Source organism: Etheostoma cragini, chromosome 11 (genome assembly GCF_013103735.1).
Source record: "Etheostoma cragini isolate CJK2018 chromosome 11, CSU_Ecrag_1.0, whole genome shotgun sequence".
In the NCBI taxonomy this organism is placed as follows: domain Eukaryota; kingdom Metazoa; phylum Chordata; class Actinopteri; order Perciformes; family Percidae; genus Etheostoma; species Etheostoma cragini.
The window spans coordinates 1,382,980-1,399,966 of NC_048417.1; the positions used below are offsets into that span (position 1 = coordinate 1,382,980).

General features: G+C 41.5%; 1 protein-coding gene and 1 long non-coding RNA gene across 2 annotated transcripts in view; one reads left to right on the plus strand and one right to left on the minus strand.

Annotated features, from left to right (window-relative positions):
• The window catches only part of LOC117952549 (inactive dipeptidyl peptidase 10-like), a 103,670-nt gene extending 94,516 nt beyond the window's left edge, over positions 1 to 9,154 (minus strand). Inside the window, exon 1 of the mRNA XM_034884929.1 lies at positions 8,869 to 9,154. Within this exon, the coding sequence (XP_034740820.1) occupies positions 8,869 to 8,925 (57 nt within the window). The 5' untranslated portion in view covers positions 8,926 to 9,154. The remainder of the gene's footprint in view (positions 1 to 8,868) is intronic.
• Positions 9,155 to 12,955: 3,801 nt separating this feature from the next.
• The window catches only part of LOC117952564, an 18,595-nt gene continuing 14,563 nt past the window's right edge, over positions 12,956 to 16,987 (plus strand). The window contains exon 1 of the long non-coding RNA XR_004658449.1: positions 12,956 to 12,968. This is a non-coding gene — a long non-coding RNA (uncharacterized LOC117952564). The remainder of the gene's footprint in view (positions 12,969 to 16,987) is intronic.

Consider the following 16,987-nt stretch of genomic DNA (forward strand, 5'->3'; position numbering starts at 1 on the left):
GTTGGTTGGTTGGTGGGTTGGTTGGTGTGTTGGTTGGATGGTTGCTTGGGTGGTCGGTTGGTTGGTTGGTTGGTTGGTTGGTTGTTTGCTTGGTTGGTTGCTTGGATATGATTTTTCCTTCTGCTGTATCCCTGTGCCTAAAAATACTAGTAAAACACTATTTGCCTGTACACGTCAACTGTATAAACACACTTTACATAATTAATGTAGTGACTTGTGCTACCTAATTGGTATCTATGAACATTAATTTGACTGCTCTCATTTTCACCTTCTCTGTCTCCCAGAATAGAACCAGTTTTCCACTCCATTTCAACACGATTGTCGGCATTCATCAGAGAAGCCTCCCAAACGGTGTCTCTGTTGTATGAAGAGAAGCACACCCTGTGACTGACAGGAGGAGGTGATGCCCCTTGTTGAATGCTTGCCTGATTGCTGAGTTTGGCTCACAGGATTTCCAGAGGGGGCAACTGCAAAGCGCTCAATTAGGTTTGCACGCTTCACTGAATGCTTTAAAAGAGCAAAAGAAGATGTTGAGGGATGTGGGAGCTTTGGAGCTTTATGTTTATTTATTTTATTAATTTATTAATATTTTAATCAACTTTTGAGAAAAAACGGTCAAAATGATCACAAAATCAAAATGAGACATACAAAAGGCAACTAATATAAATATATATTTTGGGTACAAATCCACTGGCTGATTTATATGTTGCAATCTCACACGCTGCCTCCATTACTGTGGTAGCAGAGTGGAACTGAACACATTTACACTGACACAGAGGTTTTGGTTTAATCACGGCCACAGTTGCAGTTCATGTGTCAAGAAGATTGTCTGTGTGTATGTGAACAGCTCAGATTAGTTATGATACAGGCGTTACTATCCAACCTCCACAGCGTGGGTGTCAAACTGCTGTGTGAAGTCGCTAACTAAACCCTGTTACAACTGATTAAACTAGGGAAAATTATTCAATGGCACAACTCAAAGACACTGACTTGATCAGAAAGAAACAGTCTTTACGTGCAAAAACATGTAAAAGGAATGTAAAAAAGGAGAAGGCTAAGACAAGGCCAAGAAAACCGGCGCAGATTTAAAAAAAACAGGAACACCAAACACTAAGAACCATAGCTGGGATGCTTGACATAGGATACAAAGACGAACATTGTTGTCAAATCCATAGTGGATATTTTTTCCATTACAATGTATTTTGGGCATACTGAAGATTTTTGCTTTTGTTTGCATACTGCCTAGTGATTGACAAAAGAAGCTTTATGATGTGCCAGATACATGTGTCATTTACAACATAACATGTAATCAAATGCAATGAGGAGAACACTTCACATCTGCACTCCAGACAATGATGCATTGCATGTCTGCCTCCACGTGGATTTATAGCTTTGTGGTCCATGCGGCTCACAGAGCCAAGCAGGGGGAACTCTGGGAAAATCCAATCCCAATCATCTCCTTTCAGAGAAAGACTCAGATTTTCTCCCAAGCTGTTTCTCCCATTCGACCACTTTCACAGGGCACTGACAGCAAAAGACCAAAGCAACATCCAAACAAACACTTTCATTTGCTTTAATTTGCTTTGACAATTCACTCAAAAGGGCTTTATAAACTGTAGTGTAGAAATTATGAAACAGTTTTCTAATTTATAGTTTAGTCTTTTTCTTTTTCTTCTTAATGCATCTTGGGTAAAGGCAAAGACAAAAATGACTTAGTCACTGTGTTCAGATTCATCCGATGACAAGAACCACGCTCTTCTCCTGTCTGTCTCCTTTGTATTCCAATTACACTTACCCCATGAAATCTAGGAAGCTTATATACAACAAAGCAATGATACAGCTGGCAGTTAAGTAAGAGTTGAACCAATTTCAAGAATCTTTTCTCATGACTTCATCATGTGGAGGACAGCCAACGTGGTTCAAAAAGCTGACAGCTGGATTCATCCTGCTGTCTTTAAGCAATGCATCCCCGCAGTCTTTCAATAGAAACTCAAATCCTGTTGTGGACTTTTTGACATCTGACTAGAACCATGCATAAATTTTAAATCAAGAAACAACGGCACTTGTCAAGCAGTTGAAAAATTATAGTCCTTTGCTGTCTCTCAAGGTTCAAACAACTGTGAAAGTGCTTCAGTTTTAGTCTTTAGTCCCAGTCTGCTTAGATTTTAGTTCCACCCTCAAATAGTCTTGTGATGTCACTAATGGTCAACATGTTCCCGGAGCTACTTTACAAGTCGCTGTTGTGTTATTTTGGTAATTAGCAATGTCATATGTTTTCAACAATGCCTTTTCAGAATCCCTTAAAGAATCTACTCTTGATTTTGTCATGCTTGCAAGATGCCTCTGTGGGATTCTGCATGCCGGTAAAGGAATATTAATAAAGTATTTTCACTGTTGATCGAGTGTCTGAGCGCCCCTGAAGAACCCCTGGTTTTCTTTCCATATGTTGCTTTTGGTGAAAGGTTCTTTTTCAGTCACATTCACATTAACACACACTCTGCAAGGAGTGAAGCGACGAGAGCCCAACTGTTTGCCCATCTGTAAGTGGGAGCTCCCTCGGTGCCCGGGTCTGTCTCTGGGGAGCCTTAATGTGCTGCGGGGATTTCCCTTTACTTACATACTGAGCTGGCCCTAAAGACAGCAATGTTACCCTTTGTTGCTTGTGTGCCTCGTTATCCAATTTGTTTGCTCAGTGGATGGGATTGGTTTTGCCATTTGTATGTAAAACCATCAAGTCAGGAATACATAGGCTACAGAATTGGGCCGTGTGTATGTCTCGGCATGCTATCTTTAACAAATGCTCTGGAGATGCTCACAGCACTCCAAGAGCACAGGTGGAGCTAAGTATCTGTGTCACCTGCTGCTCCTGAAGTTGGTGACTTTATCGATTTCCGGTTTGGGTTGAACAGAGGGGCTTTGGTGGGTTTGTCTTAATCGGCCAAATGTGTCCATGCAAAATTGAACTTTGGATGGAAGAAGGATTAAGCCGCTGGTGTTCATATAACTAGGGTTAAAATGCTCAGATTTTATTTTCTTGAGTGGGCACTCATACCAAAATCAGACCTGTGGTAAAACAGCCCAGGGTGGGGGGATTGTTGCTTCCAAAGTGGTGAGACCTGGTCTACAATCCAGGAAGTCCAGTTTGAGCAAAGCCACCATGACTTCAAAGGCTGATCAGATGCTAAAAGAAAGCACAGTGATATGATGTGAGACACGATTTTGAAACTCTGGAAATGTATCACAGAATTAAACAGTTGACAAAATGCCCTGTTCATGTTACAGGTAATCTACCAGGAATCAACTTGCACGTATTTGATTGGCTACCACAGTACCTTGCCAAATGATATGGTGTTGCAGTCCAAAGTCAGGTTTTTCACCCCCATATGGGCAGGTTTAATGAAAATGGAACTGTAGGGTCTGTTTTAATGTAGGGACTGAACACTCTTAGTCTAAGGCCACTTGTTAGAATCAGAATCAGTTCAGGAGTTATTGCCAGGTGAGTAGCACTTACGAGGAATTTGCCTTGGTTGTTGGTACATAGATAAACACAATGGACATAATTATGAAACAAACAAAGAAAACAGAAACAAATGACACATATGTACATATAACTATTTGACAGTAAGGAAAGAAGGCTGTATGGATGTTGAAAACAATGCTCAGGGATGTGCAAGAGATTCAAAGGTTGTTAAAAATGTGTCATATCAAGATGAGAACCAGATGACATTCAAGACAAATACTACGTATGCATCTCTGTTGGCGAGATCATTAATCTGATAACCATCTCTCTTGGTTTTTCCAGGCTACATGCAAATCAATGTCGGCATCGCTCCAGTCCAGTAATGCACCTGCAGCTATTTGCTTTCAAAGAAGAATATGTAAGTATAGTAAGTAAGTCAAATATATTGATAGAGGACTATTCACAGCGCTTAACATAAAACGTACAAAAATCTACATATTAAAACACCATACCCAATTTAAGTGACAAACTAATACATAAAGAATGTAGACAGGTCAACCAAAAGCCTGGTAAAAAGTTTTAAAGATCCACAGTAACAGCAGACGATGAGGGTCGAGGCAAGATCGATCACCACAGGTCTTAAACCAGGTTTTTCTATGAACCGAGAGCGCCATCTGTTTGACTCATGCCGCTCCCTCACCCACACCAATCATCAAATGATTGAACTGATCAGGGGATCAGAAAAAGCTGCGAGAGCTCAGTCCACCTTCTGTAAAGTCCTCTGTGTTGCTACTGGAGCCCCTTTTGCTGTCGCTTTAAACAGACAGGGAGAACAATGGCTGATTTCAGAGTAATTCCAGCTGCCGTTATCACAGGAATAAATCCCGTAGGGGGTACTTCCACAGACCACTTACTGATGTTAACGTGGGGAGGTGTTAAGATTATGTAAGTAACCTAAGCACCTCAAGAAGTGGTTTCAAAAATCTAATTCCAATCCATCCTAAATGCTTTTTAGGGGCTTTTTTATGTTCTGATAGCTTATTATATCCTCCTAAAACACATGAAGTGACTGAGTGTAAAAGGCTTTGAGTGTGTGAGAGTGGATTTTCCTTCCCTGCCTACCCTAGACAGGGTTGAGAAACAGGTGACAAAACAACAAAAGCGCCAAGCCAAACCTTCCTGCCAATTCTGCTGTGCGCACAACACCCACTGTTACAAAAACCCCGACATGTGCCTCTTATCTGCATGACTCCCCACAAGCAGATTCAGTCCAGCCCCAAAGTACCATATCCAGGTGACATATTGCTTCTGATAACAACATCCCTGCTGGGGGATCTAAGCAAAGTAAGATAATGGTTACCATTAAGACCAACTGTCTGACCATCAGGTGCTTAGCAGTCCACAGGGACGAATGAGTCTCTGTCTGTGAGTCTTGGTGAGAGCATTGGATCATGGGAGAATATCGCTTTCTGAATCAATGACACACTGAATGTAAATGTCTCTTCTTAAACCTGCCGGTTTTCTTCGCTCGTGACAAATGCACATGTTGGTGATAAGCTTGTTAAGCTGAAGAAGTCCTTTAAATTTGAGCTTCTCTGTGGATTTAAACAATCTCACGCCTGGAAAATAAACAATGAACCAGTGTACTTGTTTGATACATATTTATACATATACAGTACCTATACATATATATTGTGACGTGACACTGTGTGCACTGTAAACCATCTGGTTTATTTTACTGGTGTCTTCGTTTTTTAAACTAAATGACAGTTTGGAAAATATGTGTTTTCACGTTCCTGCTGTGAGTGAGAAGAGATAATCAACACCACCGTCTCTCAGCTGAACAGTGTCCTTCTAGATGGGAAGATCTCGTTCAGTTTCTCCATAAGGATTATGATTCCCAGCCATAATGTCGAAAACTTCCAAGGTTTGTTTGACAGAACATTAAAACAAATTACGTTGAAGAAATACAGAAATACATGTAAGGGTGCGGTAGAAACCTGTTACGGCTTATATAAAAACCACAACCAAAGGACTTACACTAATGTAGATGTGAAAATAGATTTTAAGTGTTAGTGTGAAAAAAGTCATAAACTGTAATAAAGAAGATGGACTGACCACAAGATACGAGGTTATGAAACGATGATGTGTGCTCTTGGAGATCCCAAAAGTCTGTAAGTTTTAGGAAAAACAACGTTTTTAATTGCGATGTCGTGGAGAAATACTACACTACCCACAATCCTAACAGCAACGTCTCTGTTTGGTACAACTCACTGTTACCTTTAGCCTTTTTTCCCCGATTTTAGAAATGTTTCTTCTTTAGCTGAATTAAGTGTTTTATGGTGATTTATTTTGTTGCTGTTTGCAGGCTTAAAGCCCAGCACGTACAGCAGTATATCATATCATATTTTAACTTTTTATAGGCATTAATATCATGAGAAGAAATCCTGTCAGAAACGGGAACTGTCTTACTATAAAGAAAACTGTTTACGGGTTTAGTAGTGCATCGTGGAGCGTAATTGTGAAACAAAATGTGTCAAACAGATAAAAACAAAAAGGAAAGAGTTCATGAATAAGGTTAACATTGTATTCATTATATTCAGATTTTCAGAATGTGTCATTACAAGAACTGTTAGTATTCAAAGACACATTGTACAGCTGCTTTCATCAGTTTAATGGAAACACTGAAGGAAGCAATGAACAACTGGACAGCCCCCAGCAACGCATGCACATTTATTTCTCTCAAAGCCCACAGGGGCGATATCACAGTTGTCCCCGTTTCCCATTTTCTAGAGCTGGTTTTAACGGCTGCAGAACGAGCGATGGAATGAAACACGCACAGAGTTTAATATATAGCCAAGGTGACTGAAAGGAATTCATGTTCCTCCGAGAGAAGTTATCATTTCACACTATTAGTGGAGCTCTAGGAACAGCCATGTCAGTTGGTTGGTCCTTTAGTCTGTCGGTCCAACACATCAAGGGTTCTCAGCAGGGGTTAGATGTCTTGCCATTATATTTAAAACAGAGGAGGCTGATGTCATTGATTTAATGACTTCCCATCTACTGCCACAATGCACGACATGTGCCTCTTATCTGCATGACTCCCCACAAGCAGATTCAGTCCAGCCCCAAAGTACTATATCCTGGTGACATATTGCTATTGATAACATTGTCAACTCCCAACTCATCACCTATGACAGGACCACTTGCCGTCACTGAACGTAAATGCTCTTGCCGCCCCTTTGGTGTGTGTGTGTGTGTGTGTTTTTACTTGCAGAGCCGGGTCTAGCCGCACACACCAGAGTGTTTGTTAGAACACAACCATCCGAGAAGCCGTCATTGAAAACTGTTCAGGAAAGATATCCCTTGCATTGGAGGGATCTAATTGTTGATTAGATGAACCATCTATCTTATTGTTCTAAATGAATAGTCGTGGCATCGATAGCCTCAGTGTTGCTTTCATCTCACTACTAGATTCAAGTAGTTTCAGTCAGAGTGTGCATAAGACCACGCACTGTTCTAACCACACACTCGACCCTGGGCTGGTATAGGACATTGAAATTGAGGATTTAACAATATTTCTGCAGAATTATCAGATCATTTTTAATAACTTCAGAATTCCTACCACCTGACTATACTACATTAGATGAAAGCTTTTACACTAAATGCCTATCTGACATTAATATAGCTAAATTTAAAGAAGATATTCCAACATTAACTCAATGTCATGCTTTAATACCACAGAGAACTTTTTGTTAACTTTAGTCCCTCCCAATTTGATAAATTCATAGAAGCTACGACCTCAAAAAGAAGATGATGAAGCAAATGAAACTAGCACCATGGTATAACTCCCAAATTAAAACAAACCTAGCAAAAACTTGAAAGTAAGCGGTGTTCCACCAAACTGAAGAATCTGGTTTAGATTGGCAAGACAGTCTGAAGATGTCCAGGAAGGCCCTCAGAAACGCCAGATCCGACTGTTACTGAGCTCTAATGTTTTCGGGGTGATGGGCGACCTGGCTCAACACCGATCAAAATAAACCGTTGTTTGTCTTTATTTATTTCTGAATCAGAACAGTGACCCATATCCCGGGAACACACCATGGATGTTAACAATGTTCCTGGAATTACTTTGAGTTGTTTTAAAAATAGACTAATTCACAAATTCCAAACCGAGCTATAAGATGTAAAACAATGTCTTTAATGAAGGTACGAAATCCTGCGTGACTTTATCAGCAGATTCCACTATTTGTCCCATTTTTGTGGGTTTAACAATGTTCTTCAGGAATAAAGATGTTATCTTATCTTACATTTTATATTATGTTGTTAGTATGCTATCACAGTGGTTTCCAAACTGGGTTCTGGGGCCCCCAGGGGTATTTGAGGGGGTCCATGTGGTCTCAAGCAAATGGCGGCTCCATCTGCACCTCAAGCCCCAAATCTTTTCTCAAAAGCCCTAAATCTTTCCTTATTTAATTTTAAAATGACTTCAACTTTGTGCCATTTCCCTCAGTCTTTATGAGTGGAACGGCAAATCAGTGGAGCAAATCCTCTATAACTGGGGAAGTATCGCCTTCCGTTCATAGAGCGCTATGCCTATGTGTAAAGGATGTCAAGGTTACAGGAGTGAAAATCATCAAGAGGGAAAGAGTATCCCTTCGGGAGCATCCCTCCCACCCGAGTAGGTTTGGGCTAAGCTCCAGCTGTTTCCAACATGTGGCTCCCCCCCTGATGCTGACACGCCTACACTGATGGTTGAGTCTGGAGCTGAGACTACTGCTGAGTCTGGGGAACATTAAAAAACTATGGTTAACAGCCAGAGTGTTGCAGCTAGGAAACACCGACACCCATCCAAAAGTTTTCTACCCCCCCCCCCTTTAGAAACCCTGCTGCCAGTATTTTATTGTAAATTATGAAGTGGATAGTTTCAACATTAAAACATGTAAAGTCTGACAAGAACGTCGCTTCCAGTCGTTTCACATACATAAAGATTAAGTAAATGCATGTATTATCAATGTTAGGTATTCAATATTAATATTAGCCCTTCCATATCTGTCGGTGGTATTCAGAATCCCATACATCGAGCCCCGTTATTCCTCCTCCGGGCTGCCCGTTAAATCACTCATCTCACACCGAGCAGCTCTAAGGGAACAGAACAACGCATCAGGTGTGTTTAATGTCACTAAAAGACACAACACCCTCCACGTGCTTTAGTTGCAACTCATCCCAGCAGCTGTTAACTTTATTCGGCCACTGACTCAGAGATCAGTGTCTCATTAACTGAACAAAGTTTCACTTTAATCACACAAACAGCTCCACTCATGCACCGTGTGTTAATGGGGAGAATACCAGGCCCAGTCCAGTCGACAGGCTGCATGATGAAGAGGACCCAGCAGCACCGGTCTTACCTGGTCGTCACTGGAGTAGCGCCGGGTGTGCTGCGCTGCTCCCGCGCTTTGGTTCATGTTTCCGCCCCGTGGACAGCTCGGCTCGCGGGGAGAAACAGCCGGTCAGTCCGCTCCGAGTACTCCCAGACACCGACCTGGCCGACCGGAACTGGTTCCCTGCTCCGTGTGAAGCTGTTGACAGGCTCGCCGTCCTCACGGTGACACGTACGGCTCCCCAGCCAATGATGCCCTGCGCGTAAAGACTTGGTCCGCTGCTGCGCCAGCTGCGAGTGTTCATCCATCCGAGAGTGAGGCTACAACCAGGATAGCTCACTAATCCTGAGAGAGCATAACAGACTGGGAACAATGAGGCTGCCGCACGCAGAAAATAAATATAAAGGTTTATAATCCATCCCAACAATGTGTTTGGTTTTTTGATGAATCCTAAATCCAAAGTGGATCAGGGTTCTTCCCACTGACCTAAGACCTGTTATCTGACAGCTTGCTCCAGGTAAAGTTCACCTGTTTACAGAGCTATACAGTGTATGAACTGGACAAAAAAAGTAGCCAGCATTCAGCATCTGCATTACACGATCCGTGCTTGTGTCTTTGATATTTAAAAAAGAATAACTATAGTATTAGATGTATTAATAATTAATAAGTATACTTTATTAAGGGGAATAACAATTTACACTCTGTTGTTATTACACACATTACACACATGCCTAAACTACACACACATGCTCAGGTCCTATACATGCACTAATGGAGAGATGTAAGAGGGGGGGGCACCAGTCCACCACCATACTTTGGTCCATCTGTAGACTTATACCTGCAACCCTCTGGTTCCCCACCTAACTCCCTGCAGGCTGAGCTACTGCCCCCCCCCCCCCCGGATGTAATCACACAGTCAACTCACCATCCTGTTATTTTTATAAACTGTGCAAAACAGCAGCTGTGTGCTCTTATCAACAGTGTAACTGAAATTGTATTTAATCTTAAATAAAAACAAAATGGAATAAAACTTGAATACCTAGATTTTAAATCTAGGTATTTTAGATTTTAAAAACAAAATCCCACATCAAATAAACTAAATAGATGAAAAAAAAATCACCATGAATAAATGAACTAAAAAGAAGTGGTGATCAAATCAAAAGAAGTTGACAGACCGGATAAAATTGCATCGCAAATTGCATTAATCTTGACACATTTCTATCATTTTAAAAGATTCATGATGCATGGATACATCTCTAGTTTGGGATATATTTATATTCACGTGTATATCTTGTAGAGCTGACTACGAATAGTCGACTATTTGCCGATTCAATCTCAGGAGCCTGATTCGACGGCCAATCTCACAATCAAATCATCATTTTAAAGTCTAAAAACATGGTTATGTAACAGAGGATCATTCCACCAAGCTATATGGGGGTGCTGAATGCCTGGTTTTACATATAACTACTTGTTTCTCCCAAGAAATAATGAAATATTGCATATTTGGGTGTGAATATTAGCATATTAATAAGTCTGTTAGTACAAATCAGTACTATAGTAGTACTACAGTAAGAAAGGGTACTCATGTGGACAAAACAAAACCCAAGTGCCGGTATTCAGTACTGGTGAGTACTGGCCAGGGGCATACTGGGACAAAAAATCTGGGACAAAAACGTGTCAATAGCAATTTTGTCCCTTACCGGCCTGATTTCAGGCGGGGACATTCTTTTCTTTAGGATTTCACAAATCAGGCTCACATGAGATGATGGCACCAGCAGCATGAGGCCCACGTACCGGCTTTCATAATGAAATACACAAACTAGAACAATTCATAAAACCTTCACATATACTATCTTAGAAAGCTTTTATTTTGAAAAGTAGAAGCCCGACAGCACAGTCCTCAGAAATCCTCCGAAGGTTAGAACGCCAACACAAAGAAAGAGGAACGTAACAGACATCCGGCCAAAAAGAAAGACATCTGGAGGAATTTTGGGGGCACCTGAACAATGCCGGAAGTGGAACCTCGTGGATTTAGACCTATGTGGATTTTACTTGCCGTTACATAACATCTGTTACATGATGATGGAACAGTGGCTGTCAGCTGTCAGCAGCCAGAGACCTCCACGCTGCTGGTGAATCTCTCCATCAATAAGTAAAGGCCTCCTCTTCTGTTAGCTTATCAAAGCACTTTGAAGGCCACTGCTTGCCTTCACTTGAAAGCATGTGTGCTGTTTTGGAGAAAGCCTTTTGATGCGTGAAAGGCGCTCGGAGATGTGTCCCTGTCCAGGAGTGGAACAGCTAAATGTCACCCGGAAGCACGAGTCGGTCCAGCATCAGACGTTAGCAACATAGAACAGCTGATGGTGTGAGCTGAAAGATTAATGTGCGTTGTCCCTGTTTAAATAAAGGAATTAAAACGTTTTGAAGGCTGGTCTGTTACAGAGAGAATTACAACTGGCTGTACAAGATAGTTAAGCCGTTTAAACGCTTCATGATGCATGATGCTGAATGGGGAATAAAGAATTAAGCTGAAATCAATCAAACTACGCTGTAGACAGAGGGGGTTTTAGACTTGGCTTTGACCCTTTGGCTTTGTTCAATTTCTTATGCTGTACTGTAACTTTTACTCTTGTGTTTTATGTGTTTTATCGGTTTTTAATAATTTTTTTAGACAGACTCGAAGGGTAGCACTTTAATTTTATTCATAGTATCAAATCACAACAGTTATCTCAAGACACTTTACAGATAGAGCAGTCTAGACCATACTCTATAATTTATGAAGTCCCAACAGTTCCCCCATGAGCAAGCATGGTGCAACAGTGGTGAGGAAAAAAAACCTTTTAGGAAGAACCCTCGGACAGACCCAGGCTCTTGGTAGGTGTTGTCTGACGGGGCCGGTTGGGGGTGTGATGCACCGTGTCAATAACAGCAACAATAACACAATAAAGATAATGGAACAGGGATTACCAAATGGTGGTAGTAGTAGTTAATGTCATAGCAGGGCGCCGCAGGACGTAGCAGAGTGTAGCCGGAGAGGGGGGGTGGGGGCAGCAGGACCACAGCAGCAGTTGTAACCAAGACCTTGGTGCCACCCTGATCCAAGGACTTATACTGATCGGAAAAAAAACATAAGGACTCCGGGGAGTAAACTCCCCAGAACTTGGTTAGTAACAAGCATTTCTGGGACATGGATGCACACAAATGGAAAGATAAAAGGGAGAGGAGAGAGCAGCTCAGTGTGTCAAAGGAAGGACATCCCCCAGCAGGCAGGTTAAGGAGAGGAGCCTGGTCAGGCTAGAACTCTCCCCAACCGGATCACATCAGGGTAGGACTCTCCCCAACCGGATCACATCAGGGTAGGACTCTCCCCAACCGGATCACATCAGGCTAGAACTCTCCCCAACCGGATCACATCAGGCTAGAACTCTCCCCAACCGGATCACATCAGGCTAGAACTCTCCCCAACCGGATCGGGCTGTATGCCAAGTCTCCCTTTAGTTTTCTGATATTATTGATTATATGGTAGATGAATCTGATGACTACGAAGAGAAGCAGGTGGGCCTGGCTAGGCGGATGCTGCATCTCCTCACTCCCAAACCATAAGATTCATCAAAGAGGAGAGTTTTCAGGTTATTCTTAGATGTGGTGACGGTGTCTGCCCCCCCAAAGCCAGACTGGGAGCTGGTTCCACAGGAGAGGAGCCTGATGGCTGAAGGCTCTGGCTCCCATTCTACTTTTAGAGACTCTAGGAACCACAAGTAACTCTGGTTTCTGGTAGCGTGGTGCTATAGTGGGACAATAAGGCTCTAAGAGCTCTTCTAGATATGTTGGTGCTAGACCATTAGGGCTTTGTAGGTCAGTAGAAGGATTTTAGATTCTATCCTTTCATAATCTGTGGCCTGCGGATAATGGGTCTGTTGTTACGTAACAATGATTTGTTTTTCTTCAAAACCTGTTCTCTTTTTAGTCCCTTGTAGCCTGTATTTTTGCTTCGTTTGATTGAGGTGTATTAATACACTCAACTTCTGTTTGATCCTGTTAATACACCAGAAGAAGTCTAAATTTGTGTTCAGAAAGCAACACATTAATGCAGGTTCACTAAATCATCCTGATGATGTTCCACCAGAGTGACAGCACAACACAACTCTGCTCACAAATTCCTTTTCAATCTGCCTCCTCTATTCCTCTGTGCTATTCTGCTCACATTCATACACAGCATGTGTGTTTCTTCACGGTAGGATGATGTATTCCTCTTTGATCCACAAGACTCAATCATTCCCCAGGTGATGCAGTCAGGAGCTTGTGCACGAGGGCCGTGATCGGAGAGCGGTCTGAACCTGACCTCCTGATGTCTCAATGAGTCCATCAGCCAGAGTAATAGGGTGTCTCTCTACTTTCCTTCATTCTGCTATGCAGGAAATAGAAGAGCGATCTGTAATTCTCCTTCTATCATCACTCATCTTTTCATCTATTCCCCCGAGAGAGCCGGCATGTTTATTTGTATGTTTTGAAAATTTCACAGCTTATTTCTTATTCTCCTTTCAGTCCCTCGTTGAGGGAAAAAAGCTCCGCGCCTGATGCGTTACACTTGAGCCAGGCAGCTCGACAGCTGCTCACGATCATTAAATAAATCTCTACCTGCACTCCCCACAATGCCAGACGGCGTTATTTGTGTCCGACGCTTTCATTAGCAGGGCGTGCAACAACTGATGTGTTTTCTTCTTATCCCCCACACAGAGCAGGGATATTAGTGTGAGACGGATGCAACTGTTCCTCCGAACAGACCAGACCCACCAAGCGCCTTGTCTTCTCTCTCTGATGGATTCCCAGAATGCCCGGTGCTCTCGGAGCTCGGCTGGGGGAAGTTAATCATCGGACTTTCACTCATTTCTGTAATAGGAATAGTGTTATTTCCCCAAACAGAAAGTAAACCGTCCAGGCCACCTTTATAGCCAATCTAGTTACTTTCAGCTTCCATTCTAATTTGTCTATTAGACCGTTTTGTGAAACCATGCAGGTTATTTTTCCCTCTGCTTAAACATAATTGTCGAGTGATTGCAAGTCAATGGAAACTGGAGACGGGATTGATTCGTGTCCTCCTCTAAAGACGGTCATGTAAACAAGCTTATTGTCCTAATGAAACACCAGTTACGTTTCCATCCACTTATCAATTAAATTATCTGAAGTTTGGTAAAAAAAAAAAACTCCTTTGAATAATACCAGTTAAAGTGAGTTTCCATCCAACGGCTTTAAGGACGGTAAACACCTGTGGTGATGACATCACACCCTGTTTTGCGATCAAATTGGTATGTCAACCGGACTTTAGACATTTTAAGTGAGGTTTATTTGCATAGCACCTTTCACAAATAAAAAATCACAAAGTGCGTCACTGTAAAATGTAATACAATGCCAACAAAATACAGTACAAGGCAGAAGACACTTTAAAAAGAAATGGAAAACATAAAAACAAAAACCATAAAAAAAAACACATCTAACTAAAAATTTGTTTGAATAGCAGCGTCTTCAGTTGCTTTTTAAAAGAATCAACAGAATTCCCACAACGTAGAACTGTAGGCAATGCATTCCCCAGCCTAGGTGCTCTGCTTGGGATGAACGATCCCCTCTGGATTTAAAATGAGTGTGGGGAACAACTAACAGTCTCTGACCTGATGACCAAGCTGTATCAACTCAGAGACGTAAGAAGGAACTTGACCATGCAGGGCTCTAAAAGTTAGAACCAGGATTTTAAATTGAATTCTATACTTCTATATTTTAAGATGTTTCCATTCAGTTTCGCTCTGAATGGCACAACTCTCAGGCCAACCTTTGCAAACAAAGTGTTTCTAGACAAAATGGATCCCGTCTCCATCACGTGATCACTATGGGACAGGTTGTCATGTTCCAGCTGATAGAGACATATCGAGCTATATTAAGAAAACAACAACGCTATCAACACATCGCTATGACGATGCAGATGAAACGTGTCTTTTATTGTCCCCCCGGTGCCGCTGCAAGACTCTTTTTTTGGGACATGTCTCTCTGTCTGAGCGTCTTCCATTGTCTCCCAGTACTTCCCAGGGGATTGTCCTAACCTTTGTCGGCCATTTCCTTAACAACCATAAAATAACCTAAAACTTAATAACAAGTCATTATTTATTCACCAAATAACGTTCCACTCTGCGAATATCACATAAGCCATGTATCAGTCCGATGAGACCAAATGTATTTCTTTTCAGTTGATATTCAGGAAATTCCATTGAATTTGACTGTTTCCATGAGACAATTTTCACTGTTGGGATTGGCAGATATGATATTGCAACGAAACATGTTGACAGTGAACATTTAACACAAGCGTTCAGTATCGCCATTTTGCGACCTGCCAGTTACGATAACAGTGTTTCCTAATTGGCTTAATTAAAAATGCAAAACAACAGAATTGTGGTCCTTTTAAAATAATTTTAATATGCTGTTGCATATGAGCAGGTTGGCTTGAAAAACGTTGGAAACCAACACCGCTCTCAATCCCGTAAGCACAAGACATGAGCCCAAAACACAAATAACCCTGCAGGTTTTCCACAGTGTTGCTGTCGCCATGCGCTTCGTAATGACTTCTGGCGACGAGGTGATGCAGTTGAAGTCACCATCAGGTCGGGGAAAGATGGCCACGCTGGACGGAGCTATGGCAGGAGCTCCGGATGGAACGGGATGAAATGATTGTTATCTGTTTTTTTTCCATTTTTCATTTGAGCACAAAATTGTAAATGAGAAAAACAAGCAGTTATCCGTTCTTTCCTTTTGGTTTTGGAAACAAATATTGAGGAAACAATGTCTTATTTTATTTGAGTTTTGGTTTTATTTTGCAAAACGGACACAGATTAAAGTTCATCAGTTGAAAACATCAAAATTTGAAGACACGCTCGTTATCCGTTGTTTTTCATTTTTCATTCAAGCACCATGTCGGAAATTGGAAAAATCAACTTGTTATTAATTCTTCCATATTGGTTTTGGAAACGAGTACTGAGAAAACGTGTCATCTTTTTATTTTTTCTTATATTTTGAAAAACGAATGAAAGAATGATTGCGCGGATTCCCGAGGCTTATTTTTGCCGTTCCTATCCAATCCATAGGATGAGCCAGAAAATCAGCAATACCAATAATAAATGCAATGACTCATTCATGAGGACAGGATGTGACTGATTTGACCTTGAACTGACACTCACAGAGAGATTGAAAATGAAAGTGGATTACTTCCTGTGGATTCTCTGCTGCATGGGGGACTTGACTCCCTTCCCTGTGCAGTATGGCTGCACGGCCGACAGAAACCATTCATGCACACGGCCTATTTAAGACTTTTTGTAATTACGGAGAGAATAGAGAGAGAGAAACTAAACCCACAAAGGAAATGACCCGTGCAGTGAGACATGTGTGATGAATGGAGAACTGAGCGCGCTACACATGTACCACAGAGAAATGTTATGATATTTTAATGATGTTTGACCTGGTCTTTGAGAAAGTGCTGTATTATAAGTACAGCTATGGAAAACCATTATATGAACATAAAAGAACACCACACTGGGAGTTAATGGTAATACTTTTAATTTAGTCATTTTCATTTCATATTATTAATATTTATACACTTACACCACAGAGGCTCTTCTTCAGATCCCATTCTCATGACTGGGAATTGACTTTCATGATAACTGTCGAGTTGTCTTTACTTTAAGATTCAGAAATAAATTATTTTAATGAAGCTAGCTGTCAAGTGAAGACAAAACCCATTTGGCCTGTTAGCAAAAACCATGAATCACCTCCTAAATATGACAGACGTGAGCCGCCCATCGATGTACCCGTCAATGATGTTCACTTACTAAAGGGATATTCTGTTAAAAAATAATCTGTGTGTCTGCTTCAGTGCCGGAGTGATTCAGTGATGGGTAACACCGCAGACAGCGTGACATAACCATGTTTCTACAAGAAAAAAATCACATCACATCGGTTCTGTTTTTCTCTCACTCATGCAGAGCTGATGTATTATTTTTATGAAATGATGGTTGGGGCAATCTTCATGAGCCCTGTTTGTTTGTGTGTGTGTGTGTGTGTGTGTGTGTGTGTGTGTGTGTGTGTGTGTGTGTGTGTGTGTGTGTGT